Below are 20,555 nucleotides of genomic sequence, written 5' to 3'. Positions count from 1 at the left end.
AAAACCATTAACCCATTTATCACAGTCAAACTGCTAATAACTGTTCACGCTTACATCTTGATAAGATTATGTTTATTCATTTCTCTAACCAAAACTATGTAACATTACAAAAATTGTTTTAGAACTACGAGATGCGTACTCAGTTAAGTCAAAAACAGTTTATAGTATAAAACGACACATTTTTTCGTCTTAGTTAAAGACACCAAAATTAGTGATAATTTTATTAACCTTCATTAAATGTAAACGCATCTATAAATTTACACTGCGAATAAACATTAGTCTGTATATTTTTCACTATAATTTTATGTTTGTTCACATTCGACACAATGTAAAATCTAATACACATGTAAACTAATATTAGTTTATAGTTGAATTTACAATCATTGAGTTAAGCTTAAATGATTAAAAAATAATTAAAAAAAACCCACACACACATTATTACATTTCTTTCTTATATTATACTAACTTTTATCCCCCATATTATAAGGGTTGTTTACATTATTCGTTTATAATATTTATATATTTTTTTGCAATTTAATTTTATTTATTGTATATAAGTTAATAATATATTTAGTATTTGATGATGAAAGGGTTTCACGTATAAATGAGATGTTACAACCCGGTTTAAAAACTATGTGGGTTTAGTGAAACCCATGACATGCTTATTTTTTTTACTATAAAATTGTTTTTTAATTATAAATAGTAATTTTTTTAAAAAGTCAGCTACGCTGAGTGAGTTTTAGTTAATGTCATAAGTCCTTAGTCAAGCGAGCTGTCTCAACTTATTCACCTGCGCGCATACTAAAAGTCAGCTACGCTGAGTGAGTTCTAGTTAATCAGACAGCATACAATACATTCACATACTTACATATATACGTACCCGAAGATACATATTACCTACTAAGCATGTTACCTTTCTTTCTTTCATTCATACATACATATTTTCTTTCTTTCTTACACTCTATTCGTTTTAAAGAGCATTTCGCTCTATAACCTTCGCAGATATTATTAGGGTTTGCAACCCTATAACATTCGCAAATATTATTGGGGTATGCAACCCTGTATCCTTCGCAGATATTATTAGGGTCTGCAACCCTTTAACCTTCGCATATATTATTAAGGTCTGCAACCCTGTAACCTTTGAAGATATTATTAGGGTTTGCAACCCTTTAAGCATACCACCATACAACTATACATTACATTCTTTATATTTATATTTATTACTTTCATACATACAATTAATCTTTTCTATAACTTTATATACCATTTTCATTAACTGACTTAACACAAATTTCATTAGAATTCTTAAATTATTATTTTATTCGCTATTCCATTCGTTATAACGAATGGTCTCTAGTTAAGCCCCATTCGTTATAACGATTGCTTGATCTGGGACTAATGCCTGAGTAACGAATAAAACGCCATTCGTGATTTCTTTGAGACGAATGAAAGGCTTATTCGTTACAGGAGCACACGAATGTATCTATAACGAATGATTAATTCGATGTCTACTCATGACAAATGAATGAATAATGAATGAATAAGGTCATTCATGACTTCTGTAGGACGAATGGAAGGCTCATTCGTTACCGGAGCATACAAATGTGTCGTATTCGCTATGATTGTTTAATGAATGAACAGTCATTCGCTTATTCATAACGAACGAATATCAGTCTTATCCAAACTTTGACTCAGGTGTCAAAGTCAAAATCGATAAGAACAGTCAACAACACCAGATCTGCACTTACACTTCAGTTCACGATGAAACAACACAAATTATGTATCATTGAACTCGGAATCACAGTTCCTACTAACCCTATTCCACCAAACATCCAAACATTGAGTTTAAATGGTGTGTTTGATCATTGTTTAAACCCAGTTCTTTAAGCCAACAATTAACCTATCAAACGTTAACGGATTTCACTGAGAATCATTGCTTTGTTTCGTTTTTACCATTTGTACAGATCTAGGAATACTAAACGATCCGAACAAGTGTTTCGTTATAAAACGTACCTTTAAACGAATCGATTTACGAACATGACCAAGTCTTGATGTAGGTTTTGTTCTTCACGACGTTCTAGCACCAACGAGCTCGGGTCTTTTCCTCCGAATCTTGGCTCGGGATGTAGGAGAATGTTTGTGTGAGTTTTTGAGAGTGTATGGAGGCTAAGGATAAGGTTGAGGGTTTTAGGGTTTAAGGGGTTTATATACCCTTAGGCTCATTGACCTAAGGCCTATCACCATCTCTTATTCTATCTTTTAAATGTCCAAACCCCCACTTTAATACTTTACTTACCTAAACTGAATAAAGACTCACTATTAAATAAACGAAATTTATTTTATCTATTCTTATCGAAAGCAGGATGTTACATGAGACCCATGACTCACACATTTTTTTAGTATAAAATTGTTTCTTAATTATAAATAATGTTTTTAAAAATAGATATTAATTATTAGTATATCCCTATTTTATAGGATTTCATATCAAATATTTGATGCGATTAATTTTTAATATAATGAGATGTTATAACCCGTTTAGGGTTATCTGGATTTTTTAAGACTCATACCCGTGAATTTAGGTCAAATGCATGAGAAATCTTCATTTATAAATAAAGTCATCTGGTGGTTTTAGAGAATTTAGGGAGGTTTCGTTTATACATATTTTAAATTGGCTTTTAGTGTTTTGTTGTTTTATGTAGGGTGTAAAGGTGTAAACGTGTCGAGCCAACCCCTAGCTCAATTAGGTTTTATCTCTGCTCATTTTGAGTTACGCGAGCTCAATCCCAACCCGTAAGTCCTTAATTCAAGCTTGACACGTGCACACATCGTTAATTATCTATTATTTAAATATACATGTTATATATATATATATGGTTGAGATACTGTACGATAATGTCTTAACGTACGATAGGTACACGAGATGCTTAAAGGCAAAAATACTAAAACGCACAAAATGCTCAACCAAAAACCTAAAACGCTCAGCCAAAAACTAAAACGCTCAAAAACGATTTTCGTGAAGAAAGGTAAAAAATTGATCAATTAACGATCCAAAAGTGTTTACTACGCTGAACCAATGATTAACTGGATATATATTGACGATTTTGAGATCTTGTGATGTTATTTCATGGATCGATTTCATATATATATATATATATATAACAAATAATATTATGTATATATATATATGTATGTAAGCTTGCATGCATAATACATTAAATAAAAACTATATATATAAATCATATACTCGTTGAGACTTGCAAGTCGTCTCGTTCTCAATAAGTGAAGCTCGAGCCAGATCATTTATTAAACAAACTCGTATTAAGGCTCAAGCCCGATTTCAAGCTTGTTTAACCTCGGTTTGATTAAAGAGCTTTTAACAAGCTTATCTCATGTATTTCATGATCCGGCTTGACTCGTTTACACTAATGGTTTTATGATATTAATGAAAACGTTACATCAAACACAACATGTTACTTTAGTTGCATGCTTCATTGTGTTCTTCAAATTGATTTGAAGGAAGCAATAATATTAACGCCCAAAACCTATCCATGTTAGACTACTTGTTGTGGCCAATGCCCTTGGCCACCTCACCTACAACATGTAAATGTGAGAGTTAAGGGAGGCCGCCACTCCCTTAACAGATGTTGGAGAGAAGAGGGTGGGGCCACGGAACCTCAACCAATCACCGGTTTTATTTTATTTTTATCATTTCTTTTATTTAAATGTTTAGCTAAACCACAATGTGACAGTTGAAGAATGTGTTAGTTAAAGTTCATTGATTGTCTACGTGATAGTACCATACAAGTATTATTCACTTTTTAGTCAAACTAGTTACTATAATAATAATAATAATAATAATAATAAAATGTGATATGTAAAAAGAAAGAATCCAAAGGCAAGAAGAGACGTTTCTTTGTCTTGAAACTTCAAAAATTTCTTTCATCCCAAATCCGTGAATAAATTAAAACAACTTTCTATGAATAGAAACATTCAATTTTTGTTCAGATTCTCGAAAGATTTCTTACACCTGCATTTACTACCCCATTCATATTTTGTCCTTTTGTATCCATAAAAATAGTAATGCGAAGAAATTCTCACCAACATTGCACGAAAACAATAATGGTAATAGTAGAACCTTAGCCTGCCGGGTTCAGAAGAAGTTGGCTCATGGGCATTGACGAAGCTTAGTGAGGGCCCGGGGTGGCTCAGGCCCCCCTGTTTTTTTCCGCAGTAGTGTATTATTATATACGTTGTGTGATATATGTTTCATTATATTAGTTTAGGATTGATAAAAAATTGTGTTTTATATCTTGAACTAAACACTGCTACTATAAACACTATCTAGAGTTGTTTTATAATTGTTAATCATTACAAAAAAAGTACATTTTATCAAATCTTTATAACATAATAAAGTTATATAACTTCTAAGGCCACACTTATTCGTGTGGGATGAGAGACAATAGGAGATCAGAAAGTGGAAGATGATGATAACGGGGAGTGTGGAGGTGATGAAGTGGGGATATGGATATGTGAAAATGAGGGTTAAAAACCGGTGATTTTCACCGGATTTTCTAGAAATACAAGAAGAGACAGAAGCAGCTCGGGAAAAGAATTAAGGATTTGGATACAGGAAAAAAAGGAACACCCTCCCTCCAAAATCAAGGAAAACGGAAGATTTATTTAAAACATTTTCTATACACGTTACCAATATCGTTTACAGACCACACATACAATTGATCTTTCACTAGAGTTATCTTGATTTTGTTAAGTTAATTAGAAATTTACAAATCATTTTCTAAAGGGCTTTTCTCAATCATTTAGTATTTAGGCTATTCTTGAATTTGTTAGGCATAGTAGGAGACTCCTTACATTACATTTAGCCCCTCATAAAAATATTAACAGCATTTTCATGTTCCCAACTTATTAGAATGCAAAGTATGTATTTAAAAAAGGCCAAACCTCTAAATTTGGTGATGATAACATATATAATAATAAATAATTTAATAAATTCAAACATATTATTTCCATTTCCATCAAACAATAAAACATATCTAAAACTCCAAATGAGAAGGTGTTCTATTGTTAAGCCTCCTCCTTTTACCAGTAGTTGACCCAACTCCTGAATCTTCACTCTCATTGTAACTCAAGCATGCTGCTTCAAGCACACCTATAGGACTTTGTGGCAATAATGTACCAGTCTTTATGCTCTTAGTACAACCATTAGTCAACTCATTCACTAGCTCCACACATTTAAGAACCCTCTCCTACAAAAACCCATATCAAAAAAATAAAACTTTTACTTAGCATTAAGTCAATAACTAAAACCAACAAATCTTGAACTCTTTGCACAACACACAAAATTATATAGGCATCATATAATATAAGCATTACCTTATGAACATGTTTAAGGAGGGCAGCCATTTGAGATTGTCCGACTACATAAACCGCTACTCCTGCTGCTATCTCGGAAGGTCTAAACTCCAAGAAGTCGATTCCTGTAGTGCAAAATGACCATTTTACCCTTTTGTATCATAAACACTCTATTAGACTAAATGTGACTATTAATTAGTTAAGTACCATGAATTAAGGATAATATGAGTTGGGTCGATCTCGAAATTAAAGACCTTGACATCGGTTGATCACAATCAAGTTTCCGAACGAAAGCATCAATGAAAGAAAATGGTGTCACTGTTTGCATCCTCCATTTCAATGTGGTCAACACAAGAAGCTCCATTTTTTGAATGGTTTTTGCTTTAAAAAAATATGTTGATTCACAAACCTGCAAATTCATTCATATTCTCAACATCAAAACCACATTTAGTTTGACCCCATAAAACATTTTTATTAAATCAAGAAGTTGAACCTGTAAATCAAGAACTAGGGGTGCTTCAGTCTCTTCCATTTTGGATGCAAGTGATAAGCAGGCTACAGCTAGCAACTGCATCATCCAAGCTTTGTCTTTCTGTTCATTAAATAGCAAATTTTTTATTCATAATACATAATAAACATAATATTAAAAAAATATATATAGTAAATGTGAAATAAATACTTACAGGGAATTCATAAACTGCAAGAAATCTATCCAAGTAGTTGATAGATAAATATGCACACAAAGGTCCAAAATTGAAATGAGCATGAACCTGGTCAAAGTCAAAGTCAAAGTCAAAATCAACCACAAAAACCATAAGCACCTTCAAAATTTCCCAAATTTATTTATAAAAAAAAGCAACTAACTTTCCACAAATTTCTCAAAAATCTAAAACCCCAGATGATAAAAATCCCTAATTCCCTACAAAATTCATCAAAATCAATTAAATAATTAAAAAAAAAATAGCATGATGTAAATGAACACACCATTCTGATCCAATCAACTGCTTGCTGTCTTGCAACCAAATCCAACTTCCCACTTCTTAACTTCTCCAAATATTCAAAACCCACAAACTGTTCACACTCTTTTTCAATCAACAGAGCCAAACACTCATCACTTTGCACAGGTAAATCGAGAACAGAGCACTCTGTTTCAAGATTCTTGATAAAGCACTGATTTTTAATAACACCAGCATCATTTCCACAAATATCATCATCATCATTATCATAACATATGCTATTATTATCTTCTGCACATAACAGATTGGATAGCAGGCAATTAGCCATGAACAAAAGCTTCAAGAAAACAAGAACATACAGTGTAAAAGTGGAGAATATGTAATTGAGTGATTTAATAACGGAATTGGAATAATAAATGTGGTAATTAAAGTGGGTGTGGATTTGATTGAAGATTAGATGAGACGCAAGCTCTCTTTGCGGTGTATGTTACTCTCAATCAAGAAACAGAGTGAGTAAAATAAAGAGCAAAGAATGCGGCGTTTGCTGAGGGAGTGTGGAGGGTTTTTAGTTTATAGAGATTAACGCAACTGTATGTATATATATATTCACATATATAGACTAGTAGTATAAATGGTAAATACTAAATGTATTTGTCCCCATTATACTGTCATAAATGGAAAATAATAGAGTTACTCATGCTACTACTGATGAAAAAACCGGCTTAAAAGTTAAAACCGGTTTGGGTTGATATCAGTTCGGTTTAATTAATAAAAGTTAAAACCGATTTATGATCGGTTTCGGTTCAGGTTAAAACCGGTTTCTCGTCCAAGTTGTGATCGGTTCGGTTCGGGTTTTGATTGGTTTTGGTTCGGGTTTTGACCGGTTTTTCTCGGTTTGGGCCGGTTTCGGTTCGGTTAACCGGTTTTGGTAGACAAAACTACAAACCGGTTTCTACATAATTTGTTTCAAACAAGTTCGGTCTCGGTTTGGTTTTCGGGGTCTGCTCGGTTAACCGGTTTATTTGCCCACCTCTACATGCTACACATTTTGTTGGTAGAAGAATTAGAAATTTCACGGGTGATCGTTGCTTTTCATCGACGGTGGCTAATATGGATGGCTTTTGCGTTTATGGTTCAGTTTAATTAGTTTTAACGGAATTTATGTGTCGATCACTAAATACGATTTTTTCTAAAAAGTGAAATTGCACTGATTAGGTTGGATGAGTTGGCCGAACAGACTTAACCGACAAAAAGGATTCAGTTTTGACGGTTTGCTGGTTTGAGTTGTCTTTTTTTTAGCGCATAATTGTAGCATTAGATCCACAAAAGTTTATACAAATATATTTGATTTAAAATGGTTAAAACTTTTATTTTTTGAGTATTAAAGGATTTCAATCATAGTGAAAATATTGATACTTGATAGTATGAAATTGGTTAAATTGATGGTATTTATATGTATTGTAACTATTTGATTCCTATATGTGAAATTACATAGTTTAGAAATTTATTTATTTTTTGTTATTTTTTTTTTAATATTCTAATATCTCAAATAATCAGTTCAGATTTGACAGCTGGTTTTCAACCATAAACAGTTAACCGAATCTTGACACCCAGTTTTTCAAACAGTAACCAAAACGATTCGCTTCTTGCTAAATCGAACCAGTTGATTTAGATTGGTTCGGACGTTTTTAACACTCTTACTTGCGCTAACGAGCATTAAACAATAAGTTAAGCTTCTATAAATGAGTAAATACATATTAATACTTAAAGCTACGCACAAATAAAAGTAACATAACATAAATTAAAAGGTAAACAACCCGGTCATCTTCTTCATTGTCATTCCGGCTAGCTGCAACGTGAGTGAACATTTTGGCCATATGTACATTGTACAATAATGAACTGCACTGCTTCTGTGCTTGGACTATAGAGATTCAAAAATATCATAATATAAAAAAGGTTATGAGGTGATTTTATATTTTACTTGAAAGTAGATATTATGGCAATAAACTAAGAATGGTTATTTTGCATCTATAAGCTAAGGCTCGTGGAGATTAAATGAAAAGGTACAATTTTTATTAACGTAGAAGGCGTGTCCTTTTCTTTTTGTAACATTGAGATCATCCAATTTTTGTTAACTAATATCAGGACTATGATTTTTACATATTAACTGAGTTTATTATTAAATAGCATCCCTATTATTTTTAATATTTAAAATAAACTTGTAGGTTATATTGAAGTTGAGCTTCTAGATGCATACGATAGGTTTTTTACGATTTGGAGTGTCTCTAAAATATATATCTGATCGTGTATTTATTTTTAAATTAGGGATATTGGTTTTTAATACTCTCAACTTTCCCTCATTGGTAGATAACACTCCCAACTTTCGATTTGTCACCCACCACTCCCAACTTTCATCCTATTTTTCTGTACCACTCCCCGTCTAAATGAACACTAACCTCGTTAATGTTTTGGACTAAAAATGTCATTCAAATTAGTTGAGGGGGTAAACAGAAATTTTATTTTTAATACATAACCTCCATTTCCGGTGACCTCGTTTTTCCGGCGACCTCATTTTTTCTGGAGAATTTGAGTTTTCCGGCTATCTCATCTTTCAGAACACCATATCCATCATTTCACCGAGCTTCACATATGAATTTGAGTTTTCCGGCGAGTTGCAGGTTTCCGGCGAACACCATATCCATCATTTCACCGTCCACCGCCCCAATACTGCAACCCCCGCCCCCCGCCACTACCAGTGTCTCACCCAGCCACCTTCCGAGATTGCCTGCGTGCCGTAAAATCGAGTTGCAGGTTTCCAGCGAGCACCATCTTCATCATATCATATGTGAAGCTCGGTGAAATGATGGATATGGTGTTCTGAAAGACGAGATAGTCGGAAAACTCAAATTCGCCGGAAAAAGAGAGGTCGCCGGAAAAACGAGGTCACCGGAAATGGAGGTTGTGTGTTAAAAATAAAATTTCTGTTTTACCCCCTCAACTAATTTGAATCACATTATTAGTCCAAAACATTAACGAGGTTAATGTTCATTTAGACGGGGAGTGGTACAGGAAAATAGGGTGAAAGTTGGGAGTGGTGGGTGACAAATCGAAAGTTGGGAGTGTTATCTACCAATGAGGGAAAGTTGGAAGTATAAAAAACCAATATCCCTTTAAATTAAAGTATTTTGATGATACTATAGAAATCTCAATCGATAATTCAAATAGAAACAAAAATGAGTAATGAATTAGTTTTGTTTTGTTTTTTTCGTTTTTGTTAAAAGATATGTAGAAAATGACCAATACTTTAGTTTTTATAGTTGGGGAACCATCACATTGTTTAGTTAAAACGACATAACCTTCTAAAGAGCATGACAGTTGATGATTAAAATGGCTGATAGTTATACAAAGAATGAATAGTGACCGCCTAATAAAATAAATGGAAAATTAGTTCACAAGAGAGCATTTTGTGTTTACTATTAGCAAAGACAAAATAAATACTAGCTCAAAATGGGCACCAAAACCACCATTTCGTGTTTAATTAAAGAAGCTACAAAGAGAATATTATTGATCTTGCCAAATTCATTGTGCCTTTATGTTTGGACTTGGGGAAATTTATAGATGTTAATTATATGTTGAATTTTAAAGCTTGAATCATGAATACAATTACAACATTTTAAGACCTCTTTTACGATACATTTAATATTGTGAGACTTTCTATTTAATTTTATGATTGAATAAGTTACAAACATTCTAACACAGTATGAATCATCCATATTCTATCAAAAGTAATTAAACATTTATATGAAAAAATAATAATAATTGTAGGAGAAATATTCTTTGGGTTTAAAATGTGGAAATTTACTTAGGATGCTTAAAATGTCAAGCACATATTCAAGAATATGTTTTTCAAAAGACACTTCACAACAGATTTTAGAGCCTTTTTGCCCTTCGAATGTTTAAAATTCTTTTTATGTGATTTATCTAAATTGAGAGAACTTTTTTGCACAATATAAAAGTTGCCTTTTGAGTTTTAACCATATAGAAGTATGATCCCCGTAATTCATTTTATTTTATTTTTTAAAATAAAAACTTAATATCCCATCCTAAGTATTAGAAACCACTTGTATTGGGCTTTTTTAAAGAATGGTATTAATGTGCATCTTCTTATAACGTTGAGAATTTAAGTCACAACTATATAAATTTAGAAGTAAAATTTTAAAGTATATTAGCCATTATAGAAAAGAAGTTGTTCATTACGCATTACCTATGATATCATAAAAATAATGTCAAAACATTTAGATCAATCTAATTGAATCAGCATCTTGAATTGTGCAAAGTGTGACCATATGAATATGATCTAGAAGTAATTGACGTTCTTTTTATTTCATAGACAAATTTAAGAGAGAATACATATCGTTCAACTTGAACCAATAAGTAAAAATAAATTCAGTTTATTAACATTAACAGAACGTGAAAGTAAATGAAATACGAGCTTAGGTGAGAAAAGATTAAAGACACATTTTTCTACAATATGTTATCGTTATGAAGTTTCTTTTTACATCCCGCTCTTCTAAGCCTAGTCCATTACACAACCTTGCTCTCGCTCCTCCCATTTCTTATTTATGACAAATCCAATTTGGGATATGGACATCCCACTTTTTCATTCTCTTCATCTTCGTATTCACATCTATGCCACCTTTCACCTCATCCTTCTCCATCTTGTCCAGTCTTTCCAAAGCCATTATGTCTGGAGCAAATTAAAAAATAATATACCAAGCTAGTAAAAATGCAAAAAATATAAATAAATAAACAAATAAAATCATCATAAAAAAGAATAGGATAGAAACTTTAGCATATTGAAAAAACAACAAAAAGTCTTTCTGATACAAATGAAGTATTCAAATGCCAAAATATACAACAAAAAAAACACACATTTATATAAAAGTGAAAAGCATGGTCAAAAGAGTGTTTGGACTTTGCTGTCTAAGAATATTTAGTATTGAGAACTTGAGATCTATGTAATATAAAATGCGCTTTTAATTCGTTTATTCATCACGATGTGCATTTTGTCATATGCATAGTGCATAGACTTGTTTCACCAACGGTAATTTATATTATATTAACATCTATATCTATATCTATATCTATACTCTTTAATTTTGGCTAATGAGCTCGCGTCTTTTCTTTTTCATTTTGGTTATGGAGGGGTTAAATGTGGTCATGAAATCGGCTATTAGCAACAACCTAATAAAAGGGGGTGCAATTGCCTAATAATGGCCCGATTATTTCCCATGTCATGTACGCGGATGATGTTACATTCATTTTTGATTGGAATGCGGTTGATGCGGTAAATTTAGCTAGGATGCTTTAGTGCTTTTATCTGGCTTCTGGATTGAAGGTCAATTTTAATAAAAGAAAGGTTTACGGTATTGGGGCGACGAAAACCGAGGTACGTAACATGGCAAGGATAATTCACTGTGAACCGGCTACCCTCCTTTCACGTTTCTCGGGTTACCAATCGTGTCGAATATGGGTCTCTCCAAACATTGGAGGCCCGTTATCGACCGGGTTAAGAAGAGACTTAACCAATGGAAAGCTACCTCATTGTCTTAGGTGGAAGGTTTACGTTAATTAAAGCGTTCTTGGGAGCTTGCCTGCATATTTCCTTTCAATGTTTCACGCACCTCTAAAATCTATAAAAGAACTTGAAAAAATTTAAGAGGAAATTCATGTGGAGTGGCCTTGGGAAACAAAAAGATAATCAATTGGGTTGCTTGGAACATTGTTGTGAAGCCTAAACGATACGTTGATTTAGGTGTTGGGTGTCTAAAAATGATGAACTTGACTATTCTAGCCAAATGGTGGTGGCGGTGGAGCACTCAAAATGATCACGTGTGGGCAAAATGCATGAAATTAATTCACTACTCTCGATTTCATCCAGATGGGCGTTTGGCGAAACAGTCCGTTTGTGAACCGTGGCAAAACATCGCGAAGATCGGTAAACAATCCTAGATTTCGGGATTGAATTTAAAGAGACATTTGTTAGAAAGGTGGGGACGGGTCACTTAACCCGTTTCTGGCTAGACGCGTGGCTTGGAAAATTCACTTTGAAGGACACTTTCCCTAATCTTTATAAATTGGTGGTTGAGAAAACGTGCTTGGTTAGTGATTTGGTTTCCTCATTTGGTTATGGGCTAGTGTTTGCAGATATTGAAGGGTCTAAATCCAACCCATCTCCTGAGGAGTTGTCTGACTTAAATGATCTCAAGGATATGGTTACGTGTTTTCATTAAACAAATGTAAGGAAGATGGGTGGCGTCGGACCGATGACTCTTCGGGCAAGTTTACGGTTTAAGCAATGAGGCGACTAATGACAGACTCTATTCATGGAGACGATGTTCAGATTTGCGGGTGGGAAACTTGGGTTCCAATCAAAATAAATTGTTTTGTCCGGAGGTTGCTAAAAACAAAGATCCCGATCGCGCCCAACCTAATTGCTAGAGGGATGCCTTTGTTATCGAGCAATTGTCGGGTGTGTGCTTTGGAGGTTGAATCGACGGAACACGTTTTCTTGGATTGCACCCGGCTAAAGCGATCTGGAGGTTAATCTCGCTTTGGTGCGGATGGGATTTTACCGGTCTAGATTCTTTTGAGCATCTTCTGGGTGTTATGGTGGAGCTGCAAAGCAAGTCAAGAAGACGTTTATTGTTGGCGATTATTTACTCGACTTTGTGGTTCATTTGGAAACAACGGAACGAGAAGGTGTTTAAGGCTCATGCATTATCCATTGGCTTCACTGTTGAAAAAATTAAAAGAAGCCTATTTGGGTGGTTCAAACTTAGGTCCAAGCATAAGGAAGTTGATTGGAGTGTTTGGGCCGACTCCCCATTGTCTTGCATTACAGCTTAAGTGATGCCTCTTGTTCTTCACTGTTTTTATTTTCAAAGTCTGTAACTTTTTTCTAGTTTTCTGCTGGAGACGTTTGCGCCTTTATTTTAGTATAATTCTTCTCTTGCCGTGAAAAAAAAATAATCTATACTCTTGATATGTTGTGGATGTCATCCTCACAACAACACCATCCATAATCCATGCATACAATCTCACTTTTTGGTCTATAAATTAACTAGTTTTAGAACCCGTATAATACACGGGATGATCCAAATATTTAACTTATAAATAAATTTTAACAATAATAAAAATGTATTACATCTATAGTTCTTATACTGTGTGTACAAAGAAGTTTAACATTTATTCAACCATTACGTACATGCTATGTATGTGACAAAATGTACTACATATAATAATTATGAACGAAACTTTGCATTTACAATTCACAAAATATTTGATGTCTAGATTAAAACCCGTGTATTACATAGGGTGGAAAATATCTATACATAACAATTCTTATATCTTCATGTTCATATACAAGTATACAACAAATAAAAGTTAAATGATCAAAAGTACAGTCATACACCATCCTAAAAGTAACATAACCATTAGATAAGCGTGTTCATTGGCTCACTTGTTAATTGGTACATACCTAAATATTATCCATTAGGGCTGTTCAAAAAACTCGTGGCTCGCAGCTCGCTCGAAACTCGCTCGAAAATAGCTCGAAAAAAGCTCGATTCTAAATGAGCTCGACTAGACTCGGCTCGATTTCTAAACGAGCCGAGCTCGAGCCAGGGTCAGCTCGGCTCGTGGCTCGGTCTTGGCTCGACTCGTTAGCTCGGCTCGTTGGTTCGTTTAAATTAAACCCTAAATTTGATTATCTATATATAATAATATCATACCAAGAAATAAATAAATAAAAATTTGACATATATTATGTCACTCGATACCTAAAATCTTATAAAACAATAACGAAAATAAAACATATAAATTTATAAATTATGTAGTTTATAAATCTTATATAATATGTATGCTAAAATTATATTTTTTGTATTTTATATATCAAAATTTGTAAAATATAAAATAAAAAAATAATAAACAAAAAATAAAAAAATTTAAAAAATTAAAGGAGCCCAGCTCGACGAGCTCGAGCTCGGCTCGAGTTTTATACGAGCCGAGCTCGAGCTTGATTTTCCAGCTCGATAAATAAAACGAGCCGAGCTCGAGCCAGCTCGATTGAGTTCGAGCTCGAGCACACTCTGGCTCGACTCGACTCGGCTCGTTTACAGCCCTATTATCCATTGGTAATTTCAAGACCCTTGCTCGTTTAAGTGCTCCACTATTCTCTTGAACCCCAACAACCTAAAACATAATATGATTTCAAAATGAAAGTGAGTCTCGAGCTTACAAAATGAATCTTTTGTAAAATATGAGAAAATATTATAAAATGAGGGAAAGTTAGTTATCTAGCTCGTGTCTCGCAAGTAGAAGACATACTGCTCCTGTCTCGATTTTAATTAGTTTATCTTGAGATTGCTTCATTAAATCCTCCAATTTTAATCTGTTTAATAAAAACCCTCAATAACCAAAAACAAAAACAAAAAAAGTGAACAAATAAAATGGAACACTAAAACGCAAAGGCAAATTCATTAATTATGTGGGCAATTGGGCATTTAAATCAATGAAAAATAACACGAGAAATTAACCACAAAGATGATTAGAAATAAAAAAAACAAAACAAAAAATACAATGATAAGATGAGATTATGCATTCACACATCATGCTACTAAAAACTACATTTTTGCTCGAACGACCCATACCAAAAATCTACCTTCGACAGCTAATATGTTTCATTTTCTATTAATGTTCATGAATAAACTGAATATTGAATGCAATTACAACCAACTATTGATATTTAGCACCAAAAACTATTCATCTCAACATTTGTAGATTAAAGTACTAAGCCATAACAATTATTGCATAGTTATACATAAACAACTTCTCAACATTTCGCTATTAACTAATATGCAAAATCCAAAATTACCCTCACTTGCAACGTGATTGACCCGCTCAACCAATTTGAGATAAAAGACAACATGAATTGGCATATTCAGACATGACGTGATAACATAACAATGTTTTAAGTATACCAGCAGTGCTTGCATATTCTTCATTACTTTCTCTCACTTTGATTTCATCAAAAATGACAACAGAGTCAACATTATAAGTTTGTAAATCCTAGGATTGCCACAAGTAGACTCCATGTAGTTACTAAAAAGTTTGGTACTAAATAAGCTTGATGACATGGATTAAAACATGCAAGTAATCAGGTTTGTAACATTATTTTTTCTTTGAAAACCCATTATCCCTAATTCCAATAAAATATTATAAAATTCAAGACTTTCTGTCATAATTTATGAACATCTAACAAATTATTTCTAAAGCAAGAAATTTGGCATGTAAAAAAAAGATTATCGAATGTTGATAATACCTCAATGGCAAACATGGGAACAACAATATGCAAATCTTCTCCACCATAGTAATACAATGAGAGCTCTCAATATTTTGGCCCAGTAACTAGTAACTGACCCGTGGCTATGAAAATGGTTGAAAAAATATTAGAAACATGAGCATTAAACCCTCCAAGTAAACCCGCAACGTTTATAAGCAAGTTAAGCTCTATAACTGCAGCCACTGTATTTTTCAGTTTCACCACCTCTTCAGCAATAACAGCCTCACAAACAATCGACTTTCCACACCCTTCAATCCAATTCAGAGCTGCTGGTTTCTTATCTGATAAACACTATCCTCTTCAGATTTCATATTAAGTTTTGAGAGACAGAAACAAAGGAGGGTCTGTGGTGGTATACAATAACGGAGATGTGCATTGATAGCCTTTATAGTATAGAAATTATCCTACGTGGCAGTGATATGACCCGTATGATCATAGAGTCGTATGCTAAGGCAAATTGTGGTCAAACATGTTTTGATAGTCGTATAAGGGTAAAATATAAATCGAATAGTATGAGGGCAAAATCAATGTGATATGGTGTAACAAACAAGCAAGTATAACTTTCTACACGTGTATTAACCATGGTATCATTCAACAAAACATCATAAAATCTTAAATCTGTTACAACTTGTGAAATCCAAAATTACCCCTAAAGAAAGTAACCGGAAAACATAAATATCAAGCAAGTGGGGTTCGAATACGGGTGTAACTGTGTGAGCGATCCAAGCTGAGCCCGAGCTCAACTAGGCTCGGACCGACTGATTTATTATTATTATTATTAATTAATTAGTTTACATATGTTTATAAATATTTTTATATATTTAAAAAGAACCTTAAACATACCTAAACTCGACTCAAGCACATGTACTACGTTAAACGAGCCAAATACCCAAAACTCATTAAACCTCGACTCGGGTCGAAAGTTTCATTTCGAGCTTTTTATCAAACCGTGCACCGTTGTTCGAAGGCTCAGCAAAACACATAATTATTACTCCATTATTATTTCTATTGATTTCCTTTTAGATCGAGAAGCAATGGCGAGTGAAGAGCAATCGTTATTGCAAGGATTGAAAGACTTCTGGAGTGACAGATTCAGGATATTGGATAGTTATCATCCGTACATCCGCCGCGAAAGCCCTCTGACGTCATGGTCTGCCGCCGATGTCCACGAATTCATCGCTTCCGATCCCACTCACGGTCCAGTCGTATGACCAATCTTCCATCCCTATTATTATTATTATTATTATTATTTATTATGTTGACTGATGATTGGTTACTATTGGTTTACTAATCGAAGCTAGTTTTGAGTTATATAGTTACAACACTTTTATTGAGTGTAAACAAACCGACCCCGAGCTTCGCTTGTTTCTAGCTATTTTATAAAACCTGAGCTTGGCTCGTGAGTTGTTTTTCAAGCCCGCTTATTATTTACTAATTAACTTATTTTATATATTAAAAAAAAATCTTTAATGAGTCTAAGCTCCGCTTGAGTTCGTGGTAGTACCTTAAATGAGCCAAAGCTTGGCTCAAGCTCAGTTGTGTAGTTTAAAATTAATACATAGAAGTCCAAAACAGGAAAAGCTTAAAAATACACAAGGCTCGACGAGCCTAAACGAGCTTTCCATACAAACCTCGAGCTCGGGAGATTTATTTGAGGCTCGGGCTCGGCTCCAGCTCGAAAAAAGCTTGGCTTGTTTTGAGCTTTTTATCTATCCGAGCTCTCGAGTAGCTCGCAAGCAACTTGGCTTATTTGCACCCCAAATTTAAAGTTGATGTGGTTTTGAATAGAAGTCAATACCTTGCAACTTTGTCTCCCAACATTTTCTTTGGTTATACAAGCAAAATGTTCATATACTAAAATTAGCACATGTTGCAAACTATAACAAATATCACAATCAAATATCGGTGGTGAAGCTCAAATGATCCAAACATTTTCATAAAACATGAAAAGTATGAACTCACTCGAAAATGCTTCTTAAATCAATCACTCTCGAGAAACATTTAGGATCTACATAATACATATTTAAAATCATATTTGGATAAAAAACGAACTTATGAATATATAAGGAGACTCGAACATAAACCATATGTACAAAGTCTAACATCTGAATCCAGTGAAGAAATGTTCTATGGTTCTTTTTTGAAAAGAACATGTGATTTAAAAAAAACATATTAACAAAGCCTCCATTGTTGAGTTTTTGTGTCGAAAACTTCTGTTCTAAATCCGTGACAATGAATCATGATATCTCTAGATCTTAGTAAAACACCCATATAGATGATATATCATAACACTTTCTGTAATGGTGACAGTATGATTGATTTTCTTTCTGTGACTACTTTATCATACTTTTTAATGTATGAAATGATTTTTCTATTTTCAGCTGAAAAAGACCCGTGACGCTGTGAAGTTTCTGGCTGTTGGAGGCGTAGTTGGAGCCGTGTCAACCGCCGCCTTTGCGTGGAAATATTCCAAAAGTCCCTATGGTAAGCATTTGCTATTCCGCATTTGGTGTCATAATGTCAATTCAGTTACAAATTACTCGTACCCAGAAGCCATAGTTATTAAAAGCCCTCACTTCTTGCTCCTAGGCCCATTTTTCAGGCGAGGCTCAATAAATGTGCTTCTAGTTCCTATGCGAGCGCTTTGGCATTGTCTATCCCAAGAACATGAGAACATAAAAGCCAAGCAAAAGAAGCGCAAGGGTTGCTATTGTAACTTAGGTCTAGGAGAAGTCAAGAGGCATTATATTGATACATTTTGTTATTCAAGTTGTAGAATTACATTTGAATTTTGACTATTTTAGAACTTTTGGTACTAATTAGATGATATTAAATGTTATATAATAGCTTTTGTTTATTTTATTTGAAGAATAGTATATTTTTTCATGTACAAAATATATTTTTAATTTTTATTTAAGTGCGCTTATTTTATCTCAAGCCCTCACTCTTTTTGCGTCTTGTGCCTATGCGCCTTGAGTGCGCCTAACGCATTTGATAACTATTCCAGAAGCATCTAAACATTTGATGTTAATCTGAGTATTTTAGACCCATTTTATCTGTTTTTCGTTGGAAAACAACAGTTCCTTTGAATTTTCATAAAGCGTAGGGGTGTAACAAACTTTATACTAGGTGCAAAATAGAAACCAACTTATAGTTCATTAACTACTTTAACAACCAAGTTTCATTCCATTATCTATTATTGAGGCTTTTAATTCGGCTCATGTTCAGGTCTGCCCCAATAATTCCGTATCACTTTCCTGTCAACCACTCAACCTAATTTGTCTTCTGCTCGTTTTGTGTCGCTTAATTCATGTTATGTTCGGGGTGTGTTTCATGTCGGCCCGTTTTTTGACATAGTTAGTTTGCGTTTTTGATTCATCGGTCTGACTTAGGTTCTTTGGTTTTCAATTTTTGGCTAGCCAAGTCAAACATTGATCAAGAATTCAAGATCAAAACTTGACCAAATTGAACACCAGACAAAACATACAGAGAGAGATACATTCATTCGTGCGTTCGTCTGTCAGTCCATCAGTCAGTCAGTGCGTGCTTCTTTTTTTTTCCCCGACTTGAACATATAGGCTTTTTTTTCCCACTTCAACATATTTATAGCAAATTGGATCACAAGTTTCATTGTGTTGACTACATATATGTAAATGAACAATACAAGGTCTGGTCTTCAAATGCGATTTTAACCATTTAGCTTTGATGATTTTCTGGCCTTCATTAGGTTGTTTTCATAATTCTAAATACTATTTCACATTATAAACGGGTCAAAGATACGGGTACACATTTTTTAACCCAACTTAGTTTCTGTCGGATTTGTGTCTTGTTTGGGCTGTTTCATGAATCAGTAGCCTTATCGATTATGTCAACAAAAAAGGTATTCGACCAGCAACAAGCTGTTTGTTTTGCCAGTTTTCACTCTGCTGACTTGACATTTTATTTTTGCAGGTGCTGCACTTTCATTGGGAGCAGGAGCACTGTTTGGAATGAGTTTCGGTCAAGAAATTGCAAATCATTCACTTCAACTTTACAAGTTGGACACCATGGCTGCCCAGGTTAAGTTCATGGAATGGTGGCAGAAGAAGACTCAGGGACACTTTTAAAATCGGTGTCGTTTTATTAAACTTTAATGTTTTCATCTTTAAAATAAACCTAAGCCTTGATAATTCAAGGTTGGAATTTTATCAAAAAGAATTAGATAAGTTGCACATTTCTTCTGTTGAATAGTAGTGTTGTATTTATGCTATGCTTATTATTTTTCAATAATGTTTGCTCAAGTGTTATTTATAGTATTAATCTTGGATGTAAACTTACACACACAACTTGATCTTCTCTACGAAATATCAACCTTCCTACAACCCAAAACTTACAAATAATAATTAAAAAAACTTTTACACTTTTTTGTTTTTCAAATAATAATTCATTATATATTTAAATATAAAATTAAAAAAACTACATTAAAATAAAAATATATATATACATCAAACTCATAAATAAAAACTACATTAAATTAAAAAAAACAATAATAATAAGACTAAATGTTATATTTTTCAAAAAAACTTATTTTGTTGAATTGCTTTTAGAGATTGGACTCTCGGGTCGTCTTCGGATAACTCGTTTATTAAAACCTCGATGTCATGGTCCAATTCCTTCTTTTTGAGTACTTCGACGGCGCCCAAATTTACTTGAAGACGTTGAGCTCCAAGTTCTTGTATACCTTTGAGTCGAATGTTCATTTCTTTGAAATGACTTTCTATTTCGGCATTCTAACCCACTGACGACGACGCGGCCCCTTTCCTTGCTTCTTCTACCCCCCGGTCGAG

At 33.7% G+C, this 20,555-nt stretch overlaps 2 protein-coding genes across 2 annotated transcripts; one reads left to right on the top strand and one right to left on the bottom strand.

The window, feature by feature from the left end:
- Positions 1-4,958: 4,958 nt before the first annotated feature.
- LOC143585439 (cyclin-D4-1-like) lies at positions 4,959-6,888 on the bottom strand. The gene is made up of 6 exons (XM_077067227.1): positions 6,355-6,888; positions 6,054-6,140; positions 5,864-5,962; positions 5,578-5,779; positions 5,392-5,495; positions 4,959-5,264 (listed from the first exon to the last, which is right to left on the bottom strand). Exons 1-6 carry the CDS (start codon positions 6,652-6,654, stop codon positions 5,052-5,054), a joined length of 1,005 nt encoding a protein of 334 aa, XP_076923342.1. The 5' UTR covers positions 6,655-6,888; the 3' UTR covers positions 4,959-5,051.
- Positions 6,889-16,729: 9,841 nt separating this feature from the next.
- Positions 16,730-19,918, top strand: LOC143585438 (succinate dehydrogenase subunit 6, mitochondrial-like). The gene is made up of 3 exons (XM_077067226.1): positions 16,730-16,934; positions 18,111-18,213; positions 19,681-19,918. The coding sequence occupies exons 1-3, from the start codon at positions 16,764-16,766 to the stop codon at positions 19,833-19,835; spliced, it is 429 nt and encodes a 142-aa protein (XP_076923341.1). The 5' UTR covers positions 16,730-16,763; the 3' UTR covers positions 19,836-19,918.
- The last annotated feature ends 637 nt before the right edge of the window (positions 19,919-20,555 follow it).

The sequence above is a fragment of the Bidens hawaiensis genome, unplaced genomic scaffold, assembly GCF_021521415.1.
Source record: "Bidens hawaiensis isolate Kalapana, Puna unplaced genomic scaffold, B.hawaiensis_p1.1 tig00033846_1, whole genome shotgun sequence".
Classification (NCBI taxonomy): Eukaryota; Viridiplantae; Streptophyta; class Magnoliopsida; order Asterales; family Asteraceae; genus Bidens; species Bidens hawaiensis.
This window is presented reverse-complemented; position numbering and strand designations above follow the sequence as displayed.